Source organism: Atractosteus spatula, chromosome 4 (assembly GCF_055471065.1).
Source record: "Atractosteus spatula isolate fAtrSpa1 chromosome 4, fAtrSpa1.hap1, whole genome shotgun sequence".
Lineage (NCBI taxonomy): Eukaryota > Metazoa > Chordata > Actinopteri > Semionotiformes > Lepisosteidae > Atractosteus > Atractosteus spatula.
Window position 1 is genome coordinate 32,317,043 of NC_142709.1, and position 16,249 is coordinate 32,333,291.

At 41.3% G+C, this 16,249-nt stretch overlaps 2 protein-coding genes across 20 annotated transcripts in view; one reads left to right on the forward strand and one right to left on the reverse strand.

Moving 5' to 3' along the window:
• Positions 1-16,249, reverse strand: part of caska (calcium/calmodulin dependent serine protein kinase a) — a 263,444-nt gene that overhangs the window by 75,927 nt on the left and 171,268 nt on the right. For all 18 annotated transcript variants that reach the window (XM_088915059.1, XM_088915068.1, XM_088915064.1 and 15 more), the window contains exon 6: positions 5,758-5,860. In XM_088915059.1, coding sequence (XP_088771185.1) covers positions 5,758-5,860 — 103 coding nt within the window. The remainder of the gene's footprint in view (positions 1-5,757; positions 5,861-16,249) is intronic.
• gpr34b (G protein-coupled receptor 34b) lies at positions 6,908-10,957 on the forward strand. 2 transcript variants are annotated; one of them, XM_088915069.1, is made up of 3 exons: positions 6,908-7,127; positions 7,871-7,956; positions 8,802-10,957. In XM_088915069.1, the coding sequence occupies exon 3, from the start codon at positions 8,856-8,858 to the stop codon at positions 10,002-10,004; it is 1,149 nt and encodes a 382-aa protein (XP_088771195.1). In that variant the 5' UTR covers positions 6,908-7,127; positions 7,871-7,956; positions 8,802-8,855; the 3' UTR covers positions 10,005-10,957. The 2 variants fall into 2 exon arrangements, with proteins under 2 accessions (XP_088771195.1, XP_088771196.1); XM_088915070.1 differs by lacking the exon at positions 7,871-7,956 and having other exon boundaries at positions 7,059-7,127.

Sequence of the window (16,249 nt, forward strand, 5' to 3'; positions counted from 1 at the left end):
ATTTAAATTTTGTCATGTGAATATTCCAGGGTTTTGAAATTTTAGGCACTTTCCACAGGCAGCATAACACCAAGATGAAACTCTTCCCCTTTCCATACAGGACTTCCATCAGCACGCAGTCACAGTCACTGTGACCAGATCCAGCATTCTACTTTAAAAAAAACTTTTTATTGCACTTCTCACTCACTGTACTTACTGTATTGTATTGTGTATTATTGTATCATTTCGTTACAATGTGCTGTGTTGACTGTGCCAGGCTGCTGTTGCACTGCAATTTCCCTCACAGGATTAATAATCTATCTATCCATCCATCTTCTTCCCATTGGACTTTTTAAACTCTCCTCAGAAGCCAAGAAAGGTTACAAAAACAAGGGGAGGCCATTGAGATCATATAGCAGCACATCTGGTAGTTACTATCTCATTCATCCAATGATCTCAACCTAGCAGTTAGTTCATCAAAAGATCTCATCCAGTTGTTTCTTGAACAACTGCCTTCTGTTCTGAGTTTTAAATGCACTTCCACTGGTGTTCCTGGGTTTGTTTTACATGGTTTATTCTGAGGAGGTGTGCTGGATTGAGTTTGTCCCTGCCTTTGAGGACTCTTAATATTTGAATCAGGTCTTCTTATAGTCTTCTCTGTTCAAGTCTAAAAAGGCCTTGTTCCTTCCACTGGTAAGTAGAGCATTTCCTTAACTCCTAAAGAATGGCCTAACCCTGTGCTCTACCCTGGATCAGCGTATACCCAATGTTCACTTTTGAAAATTAAGTTATTCCAGCTCTAAAAATGATATCAAATTCCCATCCTAAGGATTTTTTTTTGGGTTGCAGAATTTTGGTCTTGTTACTTTTGTGCATATTGGGACTGGTTAGCGTTATTTGGTATTTTCTGTGGAATAAGGACTGGTTTAGGATTCTAAGTTTTGGATTTTGTTTTTGGCAAGGTAGTTATGGCTACTTTTTATTTGCGAAAGCTTATGGAGGAACCTTCTTTTGAGCAGCTGGACAAGTGTAGGAAGGACAAATTGCTCCAAACTGCAGATCACTTCCGGATTCAGGTATTGAAACCTGCTATGACTTTGGAAGAACAGGACGAGGTGCAGGGAGTGGCTGAAGACTTAGTGAAGGCTGAGGTCAAGGCCACATTACCTCCCTTTGAACCGTTCTCTCCGGTCTCCACTGGGTCAAAAAGCGAGACCCGCCTGAAAGTTCGTTTGGCCCACTTGCATATGGAGGCGCAGGAAAAAGCCCAGGTACGCCAGGCAGAATTTGAATCGCGCCCTGCAATTTGTAAAATGGAGATCGAGGCGGAGAAAGAGGTTAAGCTCTGACAGCTTGAGCTAGAAGCAAGAAGGAATGCTCCTGCTGCGCAGCCGACCAACTTCGAGGCCTCTAGCGTGTCTCCGTTGCAAGATCAACTCTCTACCACCTTCGATGTAAGTAAGCACATTGCTTTAGTTCCTCTATTTAGGGAGAAGGAAGTTGATTCGTACTTTGGTGGAAGTTGGTGCATTCGAGCGCATTGCCACATCGCTTCGCTGGCCTAAGGAGGTCTGGTCACTGCTTTTGCAGTGTAGACTAGTGGGGAAAGCTCAGGAAGTTTGCTCTACACTTTCTTTAGAAGGAAGTTGGCACTATGATACTGTGAAAGCTGCAAACCTATGTGCATATGAACTGGTTCCTGAAGCCTATAGGCAACGATTTCGAAATCATCATAAAGTGTCAGGCCAAACTTTTGTTGAATTCGCCAGAGAAAAGGGAATTCTCTTTGATAAATGGTGTGTAGCCAGTAAAGTGAGCGACTTTAACTCATTGCGCAAGTTAATGTTATTAGAAGAGTTTAAGAATTGTTTGCCTGAACGTGTTGTTGTCTATTTGAATGAACAAAAAGTAACTACTTTGTCGCAAGCAGCTATTTTGGCAGATGAGTTTGTGCTCATGCACAAAAACGTTTTTATGTCTGCATGCCTGGAAAAGTCTCTGCCTAAAACTAGAATACCACTTGGAGAACATCCGACTACAATTAAAACATCACGTTCGTCAGAAACACGCAAGTGTTTTTATTGTCATAGAAAAGGGCATATTATTACTGATTGTATGACGCTTAAACGTGCCTCTACACAAGATTAATTTGGATTGTGCCCTAGTTACAGGATTTGTTAGAGTTGGTATATGACCTTCATTACCTGTTAAAGGCGTTAGTCTTATTTTAGGAAATGACCTGGCAGGGGGTAGAGTATAGCCTATCGTTTGTTTGTTTTTCTTTTCTCGCTTTGTCCAAACATTAGATGTTTGTTTTTACGGGTGGAGGTGTTACGTCCCAGTGTGTGATCTATGTGTGTTTGTTATGTTCCACACTTCTGACTTTGATTGTTCTCCCTTCCTCATTGGCCCACCATTACACTATTGTTTCCATATGACATCATCTTCAATTAGCTTCTCAACCAATCACAACTCAGATTATTCACTATATAACATGGAGGTTTTCAGAAGGAAGAGCTTTTGGTTTTGCTTTGGCTTGCTTTTAGTTTTGCATTGGCTTTGTTGGTTTGTTTTTTTGCTTTGTGTGTGTGTCTTTTCGTATAGCTTCGGCTTTGTTGTTTTGTTGGTTTCTGTTCGTCTCTTTGTACTTTCGTTTGTGTTTATCCTTGTTTCGCCATTACCTTGCCCAAACTTGTTATTGCATCAACCCCTGTGTGCTTTTGTACCCTGTTACTTGTCTACTCTTGTTTGTATTTGTAGTTTACTTATGTATTTGTGTGAACTTTTGTGTATAGTTAGTTTAGGTTGTTGGGTACATTTTGCATACACGTAGTTGATTTTTGTATTAGTAACACTAGTTTAGTATGGGTGAGTGCCTTTTGTCTTGTATGGTTTTGGGTAGTCAGTGGAGGTTAGCTAGGGTGTTTGAAGACGCTGAAGACCGTCTGTTTCCGGTTTTCTTTTGTAGTTAATTTAGCTTTCCCTCACTTTCTTAGCCAGCTCCATTTTGTTTGTTGTTTTCTTTTCTTTGGCACCACTCTAGTTCCCTCTCCCTGTGTGTTATTGTGTCTTATTTCATACCAGTCACTTATTCACCTTAAAATTATCACTTTTTGCACCAACCCTTGTTATCACGCTTCCCAAGTCCCTCACCAGAACCCACCTGCATCCATAAATTACTCTAAATGTTACACCCCTTTACCCCTAGACACTTGGGGTCGTAACATCTGCCAATGCCAGGGAACAAAGTTATTTTCAGTTCAGGGTGGGATTATCAAGTTAGGATGATACGACGGCTTTACAAGTTACTCTTGGGCAACAGAGAAAGAAGTGTTTTGTTGTTTGCGGTTTTCAAAAAAAGTAAGTTTTTAAAAAGGCATGGACAGAAACACAGCACATCTTTTATACATCTCTAAATGGGTAAAAACATGCATCTAGAACCTAGAGTTTGCTGATAAAACTGACCAAATGATGCATATCTTTTAGACTTAGAAAACAAACATGACAGTTTGTGGCTTTCCTGGCTGTTTAACAAACACCATCATGTTTTGCAATTGTTGCTGTGCATCTACACGAACAATCAACACAGCAGGATAAGGGTCATCTAATGGAAATGATAGATAGTGGTCTATTCGCTTTCCTGACCAAACACATAATGAACAACATTTTCTTATTATTTGAGCCGAATATAAAGTTAAATTTAAAACAGTAAACAAAAGATATTTTCAACTTTTATTTCTTGTAAACCCAGTGTAAAGAATATCCGTTTGTGAAAGAATTTCAAGTCATATTAAATGACACTTCAAAGCCCCCAAACACACCACAAGACAGTGATGTTGCTGAAGATGAAGAGAAGGAATTAAATTATTTATCAGAGGAAACTCCACTGGGCCGAATCTGACTGCAGCTGACGGTCATGAATTTATCTGTCTGACCTCAAGAGCATTCTAAGCCTGTTGGACCCCTCAATTATGTCTGGTGTGTCCCTAGAGTGAGATATAGATGACTGAAGAAGAATTACCCAGTAGCATCATGGAAGATTTGAGATAATGGTTACTATCCTTCCCTAAAGACACTTTTATTAACACCGTCATTCCACTAGAATCCAAACTGTGTGTGAAATAATGGGAACAATGGCGATGCAATATTATGCGTCAAGTGGCTAACATTAAAACAAACATACAAAAGGTAGGAATTTTTCTTTCTATTACAGTTCTGTGAGAAAGAATTTGACACCCTTCGGATTTTTTGGCTTCTTGCATGTTTATGCTACTGAAAGTTATCAGAGCTTCAACACGGACCCACTGGCTTTTGGATGACTTTATGAAATAAGTGAAACAAGCACCAGAAAGCATTCTGTGGTAAAGTTATGCAAGAAGTCAGAACATCTGAATGGGGCGAATGTTTGTTTTTTACAGAGCTATATATCAATTTGAAAATTGCTTTTTGTGTCTGTATGTCTAATGATCCCTCTGTTGACCTGGGAAGAATCCATCCTGCGCACCCAGTTGATTCAGGACCTTCTGGAGGAGAGGCGTCTCTCAGTGACGTCACCTAGAGCCTACAGGATACCTGAAAGCTGTGGCAGGTGCTGTGTTGCAGAGAGTCCTGTTTGACTCATGTCCTCCTAACCTCGGTGGTGCTCAGTCCACTGTCCTCTACCTCTTAGGGAATCTGGTCACAGTGGATTAGGGACAAAACCCAGCACCATACCTCTAGTTTAATGCCAGTTGATGTGAATTTTCCCTCACTTGCTCCCTTTTCAAGCAGTCTTTATTGCAGCGTACAGCATATTGTCTAACCACTCTGCAGGACAGATGACCAGCGTTCAGAGCACAAATTCATCGCAGGTGGTGCGCATTTTGCTCCTAATTGGAAAAAAAAAGTAGCTTTGCTGCTTGCAGGATTCCAATTTTGACAAGAATTAACTTGTGTCTGATGACAGCATATAATAACCTTTTTTTTGCTTTCACTTCCCAGATTGTGGAAAAGAAAAGGGAACTGTGTTTTTTAACCCCTGGGCAGCTACTTAGCTGTCTTTTTATTTTGGATGAAAAGTTGAGAACAGCTTTTTTCATCTTCCTAAAGGAACAAAGCTCTGCTTTCTTTCCTGTGGAACCACAAGTGACAATTTCAGCCAGAAACCGAAAATAAAAAGGGAACCTACATTTTGAAATGTTCATATTTTTAAATCAATTTATGCACAACCACCCAACCCTGTTTATCTATATTATGGTTGAAAGTGCACAAATCTAAGTCAACCGATTAAGCCATAAGTAACATGCACAATAAAAAGACTGATTTAAAGACAGTAGGGACACTATGGGTCTTACTTATCAGTAAATTAAGACTTTTCTGTGAATATATCTTATGCGGGTGTTACAAACAGACTGAAAAGAATTCCCAAAGTGGATGGGAATTCTTGGTCTTGAAAGGCCATTGCTTAGAAGGTTTCACAAGTCTCTGTAAAACATTTGGACACAATTCTGAAGGACAAGACGGGGGCAATTACATTAACTAAGACATTGACAGAAAAGAAAACCAGAAGTCTTTGTGAACCTTCCTGAAGCAGGGCTGCCCACTGCAGCAGGGAAACTGATTTTCAAGACGAAGGAACGATTCCCTCAGACGAAACATTTGTTACTGTGGCACCCACTGGAAAAGGAAAGTGCACCTGCTGCTGTGAGGCTTGCCTTGACCTAAGTCACAGTTCATCTGTGGTGCATCTTTGAAAGGCGGAAATGAGATTTGAAGATTAAACTTAAAAAACAAATCTACCTCCTGCCACCAGGCCGGACTCTCCGAGTTGAATGGCCACTCCAAAGCCACCCAGCTTGACTGGTGCCGAGTTCTCCTTTGACGCCAAGAGCACGCAGTGGGGCTGAAAGAGAGGGTGAAGGGCGTTACTTCAGCAATGTGTAACCCTGCCACCCTGGGGGCAGACTCCTTGTGGGCAAGCCTGGAAGTCCAAACAGACCCTTAAACCAGCGATCCTCTTTCAGAAGCCATTTCTTAAAACCATGTTTCAGTCGTACGAGATCCATCGCAATTTGTGTTAGCACTGCACGCCCCTGTTGCGTTCAGTGGGCAGGGGGTTCCAGCATGACCTTCTCCAACATTGCGCAAAGCACCATTCATTAGTTCAGAGAGAAAAGTTGATTGCCCCCCACTTCTCAATGTGACTAAGATGAGAGTGGCTCCTAAGAGGGATGACATTATCTACTGCTGTCTGCTCAGCGTTGACAATCTATCATCAGAAAGTGTGGCACACAAGATGGCACTGGGAAGTGATCTTTAACCTGTGTGGAAGAGCACATGGGCCCTTCAGACAAAATCTGCTCTATAATCTGGCACATCGCATCTCCTGTGGCTTACAGCCTCTATCCACTTGGCTGCTGGTGCAGAACTTCATCTGTTGTACAATTTTCAGTTCTCCTCAGACACCCTTCAGGGACCGAGCAAGTCAAACTGACGTGAAATGCACCCCAAAACCAAGGTTGAAACAGCCCACAAGTCTGAAGTTTAAAAAACAGCCTGTGAATGAAACCCTCCCCATAAAAATGCAAGGGCAAATAAAATACCACAGGTTAGCATACAATTCACAAATAAAGCATAACAAGAATCAACATTTAGTCTAACCAAGCTGTGTTTTCAGTATAGATAATGTAATCTTTGCTAAAACACATGCCTAATTTAAGCCCCCCCCCCCCCATTGTACTGTGCACATTTGTCTCTCCCATTCTGCTTTTACAAGTCTCCTAATATTTTCAGTAGAAACAAAAATTTCCTGTTTTAATTGCTGCATGAAACACGCTTATTAGGTGTCCCTCTGAAAAGACGCCCATTCTTTAGTTCTGCAAACTTCTGTGGTCATACTGTATTCCCTCCCCCTTTCAAGCACAGGCTTAGCTATCACAAAGTGATGACAAATAGCTTAAGAAGAGGAGTGCTAAAAGAGGCAGTAAGAAAAACTGGGCATCAGCATTATTTTGGTCTGCTGAAAGAAAACATCCTTACTTGACAAGCTAGTTAATTATGAAAGAAGAGGCACTTCTTCATTCAGCAGAGAAAACTACTGAGCAACTTATATTTTGAATTTCTATTGATCTCAACTTCAAGCTGGCAGGCAAATGGGCAGAAATCCATAGGTGAGTATTTTTTACTTTGTACCTGATTCTGCAAAAGCTGAGAATTGGGGTTGTTTTTTTTTTGCAATACTAACATTTCTAGAAGCAGGATTTCTGTACGAGCTTAACTTGCGTAAAGCAGTTACTGACGGGGCAGAAGCAGGGTTCATCAAGACAAAGTGTGAATCATATCAACATCTTGAAAAAACACACGAAGAATTAATCCATCCCAAGCACTGATGTGAAAACTCACTCCAGAGGATATTGGGATAGCTGGCCTAATGGAAAAGCACAAGCCCACATTCTGAAATGGAGAATAAAGGACCCAGGATCACACATTGGGTCAGGCAGCTGAAACTGAAACAGAATCATTTGATTCAAGTGGTATTATAAAAATGGCTGTATTAAAGACACTGGCATTAATCCTTAATGCTCAGAAACTGCCTAGTTTAAAGCCATTCCTGTTGAGAAAATAATTATTGTGCATTATTGTGTTAACTGATCAGTAAGAGAATATAGACTACATTTTTAAATGAAAGCAAACGCACCTACACTGCACAGTAAAGACGGAGACAAAAGTTGTTTTTTGCATGCATCATTACTTGACCATAACACTCATGAAGACTACAGGAGTTGCTTTTGCAGAAAAGTAGTTTAGTGTTATGTACAAAGTTGACTTGTAGGCTGAGGGTAACTTTCATTCAGTACAGGTTCTCCAATTCACTAAACAACAGAGCCATCACCCAACGTCTTCTTTATTTCAGAGTGTTTTTTATCGGCCCACAGACCACAATCAAAAGCCAAGATTTTGAACAGTACTGAAAGTCAAGGAGGGGATGCTATCTGACAGGTAAAAAGATAGTTCTGAAAAAACGGGTTTACTTTGCATACCAAGAATATAGACACTTTCCTGATTTTTAGAAAAGCTTATGTCAAGATGCTGACCAGGGCACTGCACACTGAACTTTAACACAACTTCCATTTTGTCGGTTCTTAGCTTACTACACCACAACTAATAAAACAGACCCTTTGGAACAATAGCCCGTTAGACACTTTAATATACTGTAGCTGTTCTGAATAACTCAGCACCCCATTGTGCTGCATGTTGTGTATGTAAGCACGCAGGCATTGAATGGCTCCTCTCAGTGCGGCTTTAAACAGATACTTATGACACTTGAAGTGCTGTGAAGAAATTTCTGTGAAGAAAATAAAGACAAAAGGGGAAGAGGTGGATGCAGTAAAGCCAATTAATGTTGAAATAGAGGTTCTAGGAGGGAAACATGACAAAAAGATTAAAGTGCATGTAAAAGATATAATCAGAGGTTTGCTAATGCAGCCCAGCTTGGGGATGGGGATACTGAACAAAACCTAGAATTCAGCATACTGCACATAGAGACAGAAAGGCCTAAAGCTGAGGCAACATATGAAAAACTGACAAGTAAAGTGTTCATTAATGTACTTAACTCATGTTTTAATGTACTTAATTTGTAGTGTTAATTATCCTTTAAGCCAATGCTTTGAACATCCTTGAAAGTGCAACGTGTTCTTTTTTCCCCAACAGGACCTATGCTCTGTAAGCTATTCTGTGGACGAACTCCCAGAAAATAGTGCATTGTTAAGTTAATCTAGTCATGAACTGTGACCATTTAATAACATAACCATTGTCTGACCTTAAATAAACTATCTCTGTTGCAGGACTGAAGATTTCCTGTTTCTGCTAACATCATCAAGCGGCCTCACTCGCACAAGATGACAAGCCTTTTAATTGCCCGCAATGAATCCCAGCCCTACAGCACTACTACCAACACAAGCAAAAATGACTCCAGCTGCATCATAGACGACAGTGCTCTGAGAATTCCCCTGGCGGTAGTTTACTCTGTGATGTTTGTCTTTGGAATGGTGGGGAATTCTCTTGCCCTTTATGTCTTCCTCTTCATCCACTCCAAGAAGAACTCCGTCCGGGTGTTCCTCATCAACACGGCCATCGCCGACCTCATCCTCATCATCTGCTTGCCCTTCCGCATCGCCTACCACAGCGCCAACAACCAGTGGATGCTGGGCATGGTATTCTGCAAAGTGGTGGGCAATGTCTTCTACATGAACATGTACATCAGCATCACCTTGCTGGGCTTCATCAGCGTGGACCGCTATATCAAAATCCAGCGCTTCAGACAAAGTTACAAGCTCCAGAGAACCAGGTGGAGTACCAGACTCTGTTGTCTGATCTGGGTGCTCTCGACTGCTGCCATCATTCCCATGATCGTCCTTTCAGAGGGTAACGAGACCCCAGGCAAGTGTTTCCATTACAAGCACCGAAAATACGCGAAGGGGAAGGCTTACTTCAACGTGTTCCTGATCGTGGTCTTCTGGATAGTGTTTTCTTCCCTAGTTCTCTCTTATGGGAAGATTGCCAAGAAGCTGTATCAGGTTTCCAAGGATAAGCCAGATCTGCCCAATGCCCAGAAGTACAGCAGGACAGCCAAGAAATCCTTCTTCGTCCTCTTTATTTTCACAGTCTGCTTCGTCCCATATCACATCTTCCGCTGTGTCTACATCTGGTCCCAGATCAGTGATCCGAACTGCTACTGGAAGAACATCATTGACAAAACCAACGAGATCACCTTGCTCTTCTCGGCCTTCAACAGCTGCCTGGACCCAGTCATGTACTTCCTGTTGTCGGGCACAGTTCGCAGGACCACCATGGACCTGCTATGCCTCTCGTCTCGCTTCAACATCAGCACCACCAACAGCTCCACATCAGACTGTCGACCAGCCATCGTATCCCAGGTGTCCACCAACACAAGAATGAGCATCAGTCTCATAAACCAGTGTGGATGCAGGCGCTCCACTACAAACGAAGGACAAGTCTACCAACCAACACAGAAAAGCCTCCATTAGCCAGGCGACAAAGATTGGTCCCAAAGGTGCTGATGCATTGATAGATAAGGTTTCAATGGAGACTTTACTTCAGTTCTTGAAGCCCAAATGCAGAAATCAACTAACCTTCTTACACCAGCTATATAAAAAAACTAAACCCTGCTTATTCATAGGGCAGAATATCAGAGAAAGAGACAATAATGCCCTATTCATACATGCCAGCAAAAAAAACTTTCCATGTATGTTTCACGGGATCTTCTATTTTATGACTTTGACAATCTGTGCATCCAATCTCATTTGTTTCCAGCTATACCATTGCAAACCTGAGAATTTGTCATGCACAAGTATTGGGAACTGATGGAAGGGTATACTTTTCTGCATGCAATCAGTGTATTGTTTCCAGCTCTGAATATAGGACACTAACTCTCGTAAGGATGTTGCAATATACGTACACCTGTACTACAAGTAATAATACATTGATTCAAATAAATTCAGGTATGGCACATTTTGATCCTTGTAATGTACATGGTGTTAACATTTCCACTCAAATTTTCAAATGATGCCTCAACTTAATTCAGCACAAATTTCCTGTTTAGAAATTGGTGGTTGGAGGGCTATCCATTGGATTTTGTCACAGACAGTGCAGGCAGGCCATTTCTGCTCTGTATTTTGGGCGTTAAACAAAAACAACCTGTTGGAGTCTTTCCACTGATAGCAACAGAGCTACAGAATAATTAAGAGGATGCATTGGCTCAGTCCCATTTAAAATGAAATGAAAGCACAAAACACTAAGTCTGAGGGTCCTGACCACAATTTCCTACCCTGAAAATAAAGTGAATCTTCTTAAGACATTCCCATTCAAGTCATCTTCAAAGTGCACAGTGCCCTCTGCTGGAAAACATATTATACTGTACATGCAAGATGGAAAAATTAAGCTGTTTCCCACAATTAAATAATATCATATGACAAACAAACTTGTAACTTGTGTTATACTTATACACAGGTATATGGTATAATGAAATACTATTTAGCTAGCTCTCAGACAGTAAGTAGTACAAAAAAAACAACAATACAATTGTATAAGAAAAGAGACAGGAACAACAAGCAATGTGCAACACAACAACAGGAAACAGGTAATGTGCAAAACAACATCAGTCGTGCAAAATCATACATCAATAGAATGAAATAAAGGATTGAAAATTATGGAGAGTGAACTTCTTGACATGTGAGGTAGAGGTAGATTTCAATGTGTGTTTGAGTTTTGATAAAGAGAGAAGGCACTGTAAGGGTTCAGATCGTGGGTGAGAGAGGCTGGGAGTTTAGTTTGATAGTGCGGGGGTAAAAACTGTCTCTGAGTCTGGTGGTCCGGGCCCGGATGCTCTGGTACCATTTTCCAAATGGTAGAGGGTCAAACAGTCTGTAGATGGGGTGTGTGTCTGTAGCTTCGATGATGCTTAGAGTTTTCTCAAGCACCGTCTGTCATAAATGTCCTGGGAGAGTAACCCCAGTGATGGACTGGGCAGTTTTCACCATCCGCAGTAGGGCTTTGCGGTCAGCAGCACTGCAGTTGCCGTACCACACTGTGATGCAATCTGTAAGTGTGCTTTCTGTAGTGCATCTGTAAACGTTAGTGAGAATCTGTAATATCATATATATTATATGATTATATATTATAAATATTTATTTAATTAATATCATATGTCATGTCATTTACCAAACCGCTTTATACCATACAGTGTCATGGGAAGTCGGAGCTTACCCGGCAAGCAATGAGCGCAAGGCAGGGTACACCCTGGACGGGGTGCCAGTCCATCACAGAATAAATAATATATTTATGAAAATAAATGATCATAATTATGTTTTAAAGATGGGGATAACCAAAGATTTGCAAAGGTAAACATTTAGCTGTTGCAAAACTTCTCAGATGGTGAAAGTTCACAGGTGTCAAGAGAACCAAACTTGCAAAAAAGCAAGGTTTCATTTGCAACCTTCCTGAGGCTCTTACACGAAGAATGGTAGCTAAATTAAAAAAAAAGGGAAGTGTCACTCAAGCAAACATGGCTGCATACACATACACCAGTATACGCACAACTTAGACTGGAATGACAGTGAAATGAACCCTCATAAAGGTTATGAAAAAAGATTGGGGAACTACTTACATGCAAGAAATTGTAGAGCATTCAGCACAGCATGTGCCTTGTATAAGGCAACTGGCATGAACACAAAGCAGAACCAACTCAATTTCATTGTGCTACCGACTGGTCTCAGTAATAAAAGTTGAACAAAATCACTTTGTGTAAGGGCTTTGCTTGCAACTTTCAAACCATTAAGGCATAATTCCAACAACATAAGCGAAATATAAAAAATTATAAAAATTTATTAAAAAAAGGGGTGGTGCTGTGGCTCTGTGGCTCAGGATCTGCACCTGTGGCTGGAAGGTTGCCGGTTCAAATCCCGCGGCCGGCAGGGGAATCCTACTCTGTTGGGCCCCTGAGCAAGGCCCTTAACCCCAACTGCTCCAGGGGCGCTGTACAATGGCTGACCCTGCGCTCTGACCCCAGGCTTCTCTCTGTGTGTCTGTGTCTCATGGATAGCAAGCTGGAGTATGTGAAAAGATGAAGTCCTAATGCAAGAAATTGTATATGGCCAATAAGTGATCTTATAAAGGGGGCAGTGCTCGACACACTCCAACAGGTCTTAACACCTCAAATACACTCATCAACCCTGGGATTGTGTCTTTTGCACATGAGCTCCCAGAGCTGTCAGAGGTGTCTGTTTGCTTGAAGGCGGCTAAAAACCAGCGTCTCAGGCTCTTGTTCCGAGGGGTGTTTCCACAAGAGAGAAATGACTGTTCTGCAGCACATCCTACAGAGAGAAACAAGCAATGCCGGGGATATTTGTCCTAAGGCCTCCTCATTCCATCTATCAATGACTTTAAAGTGAAAAATTACACTTAATGTCTGAGGCATGGCAGTCCTGAAAATATAGTACAAGAGTAACAGCAGGTTAACTTGTCCCTTTACAAAACCTTCTCCTCTTCAAGGCCTAATTATAATGCTACTTATAACAGTTATTTTATATAGCACCTTTAAAAGTAGCTTCTCAAAGCACTTTACAGTAAGAAAAAATAATGAGGAGATAAAAGTTAGTACAATAAAGTGTTCTGAGTGCAGTAGAAGATGCAAAGGGGCAGACAGGCATCAGTTAAGTTAATCCCTTTCTGAAGAAAAAGGTTTTGGAGTTTTGGAAAGTTTAGTTACTGCCATGTCGGTCAGGGTAGTAAAAAACAAATGAGCATTAACATAAGCATATACAAACACATAGCATACTGAAGACACCAAACATTCTCAAATAAACTGAAAATATGACAATATGTACACAAGAGTCAATTCCTTGTAGATGAAATGTACTTGGTTAATAACTGGTGAATTTGATTGCAATTCATTAGCTTATCAGGTGGTAAGAGAGCATACAAAACAGACAATACATAATGTAAATTACAAAAATCAATTGGGGAAAAAATAAAAAGGGAGGAAAGCAATGAAGTGGATAAGTTAGATGTCATGAAGCAAAACGCATGTAGGTAAAGGAGTGCTGACTGAAGAAAGAATGACTGCAGAGTGCGGTATCACACAGATCAAAACGCACATGTGTTGGGAGGAAATGGTAATGAGCAGTTTTCAGGGCCGATCATGAGGCATGATGGGAAGGGGGTTGCCTTGGAGAAGCCAACAGTCAGCTGGACTGTGAAACGGACACAGGTGAACACAGAGGAGACGTTTTCCCATCTTCTTTGTGCGTGTCCTTACTGAGCTTTTCCAGGTGCAGCTGGATAAACCACAGACAGTTTGAGATGTTGTGCTTCTTGTATCTGAGTTGCGCTCACGTAAGGGACACATTTTTTGCCGTATTCTCCACTGTGAAATGGGGGAAAAATAGCAAATGAAAGCGAGACAGTGTAACTACGGCATTTGTTATGACTGAGGTTATGGTGGTTGGATAAAACAACTATACGCACCCGAGCATGTGATGTTCTATCAGCAATCTGACTGGCAGAATAAATCTGATTTGCAAAGGGCCAATTCATTCACCCTGGCTTGTTCCTTGCAAAGCAGCCCTTCATTCTCATCACAGCACAAGATCAGCACATCTTGGGCTGTACAGGCAGAACTGAAAGAGTGTCAGTGGGATGCATGATAAAAACAAAATACATTATTTCTCTGCTATGCCCACACGAAGAATGAAAAGTCTGCACAGAAAAAATCCCTTAGTGGCTTCTATTGCAGAAGTGGCTACAGTCCGAGGTGAAAGGTACACAGCAGCACAGATACTAGTGGGCCACTGAGCACACCTCAAACCCACAGAGATACCAACAAGCTCAAAGGGAAATCTTCCCCCACCTACAAACATCCTACACTTGGCATCTTCTATTTTTTTGCCTGGTTAGCGTGTGCCGTTGAATAAGTAATTCAGTGGAAAGCAAGGACGCCAATTATCAAGTGTGGAAAGTGATAATTACAGAACAATTGAGGATAGGACAAAAGAGTAAAACGCAACAAAATCCTTCTATATATCTTCCCATCTATTCTTTTTTTCCTTTACATCTTTCTCTATAACAGCTGGCAAGCACAGCAGACAGCAGCCTTGACTGCCGAATGTTCAGCCCAACGATAAGACGCACTAGGGATCCTGGAAAGGCACCGGGACCTAGCAGACAGCAGGATCGAGTGGTCAGGGGCTCTTCACGCATTTCTTAAGAAAGGCTGCAGGTCAATTCCAAGGTGGTGATATTTTTAACATGATGCGTCACTTAAATTCCTTCGGTAAAACACCCGGCCACTTAAATGGGAACAAACTTGAGATAAAAGCATCAGCCAAAGAAATGATGAGGAGGATAAATGGCAAATTAATGAGCACATAACATCTTCACTTGTATTAACTGAGCAACAGAGTGACCTAATTAAGTCAGGCAGCGCAGCTGGAAAGAAATCCTTTAGATTTTGTGGCTGTCCAGGATTAGGGTTTGCAGAGCCTCGACATTTACCACGCACATAAGAAGAGTTAGTGAGTTGTCCAGCTTTGATGTGTGCAATCGGAACGTTTCTTTTTCAGGTACAGTGTGCCGCAGTGATATCAGCTTCAAAGCTATATCCGATATCTACATCTGATTCAGTAAAAGGAATGCATTCCGCATAATTCTTACTGTTTTGGTAGCTTATATTCTCTCTGAACCTCACACAAGGATAATGTGCGACAGTGGTCTACAGGCGTGCAGAGTAATAGGTAGTGATGGTTCTTGTGATCTGTATCGTTAGAGCACAAAGCACTTGTAAGTAAACGGACAGTGCTGTCACATTCAGCATAGTGTATGAATAAGTTTTGCGCTTATAGCTGGTACTTCTGAGATACTAAAATACGTCAGGGCAAAGAGTTGCCCATGTACAATACCTCAAGCCAATCACCGCAGGTCTCTACTTCACATTACAACACACTACAAACACCAAGAGCTGCGGAACAAAAAACAAAGAAAAGAAGCTATAGCACAGTTTGTTTTACTTCCGAAAAACATGATTACATGCAAAGGAACAAAAGGGGGAAAGCAAGCAAAAGGAACTGGAGAGACAGACTGGGACTCTTGTATCACACCTGTACAGAGATGCTCAGATAATCCACCACTTCATTAAACCACCCACTTCTCAGTACGAGAAAGAAAAGGATCAGTGTGCTTCTGCCTTGCGTTACATTTTAGTAATAAATAAAGCATACAACAGTGGTTCTGCTGGCCAGGATGTCATGAGAAGACAGTTATGTAAAGGACCTTCAGGGATTGGTGAAATAGTGGTTTTGACAGCGCTGTCCTACCACAAAGTCACTCGCTTGCCTATTTTTGCTTTTGATCTCCTGCGGATGAGAAAAGTGTTTTCCAAAACTGTAAAATTGTAAAAAAGGACACAAAATGAGCAAAACAAAAGTGAGAGGAACCTGATTTGAAAGCTAGCAACTGCAAATCTGTCTTTGGTTTCGGTGAAGAAAAACAGCTTGCACAACGTCTAAAACTAAACACCTTTGACTTTGAAAGCCCTAAACTCATGACCAACAGTAGATTTTTTTAATCTTTGAAGGAGGGAGGATGTTTTTATTAAACTAAGTCAGATTTAAAAAAGAAAACTTTATGTCCCTGTATAGGCTACGCTGGTGTTTATTTCTGGTTATGTACAACCTGAAGTGCATTAAGAACCACAGGATGTCACATGCTCTAGTGAGAG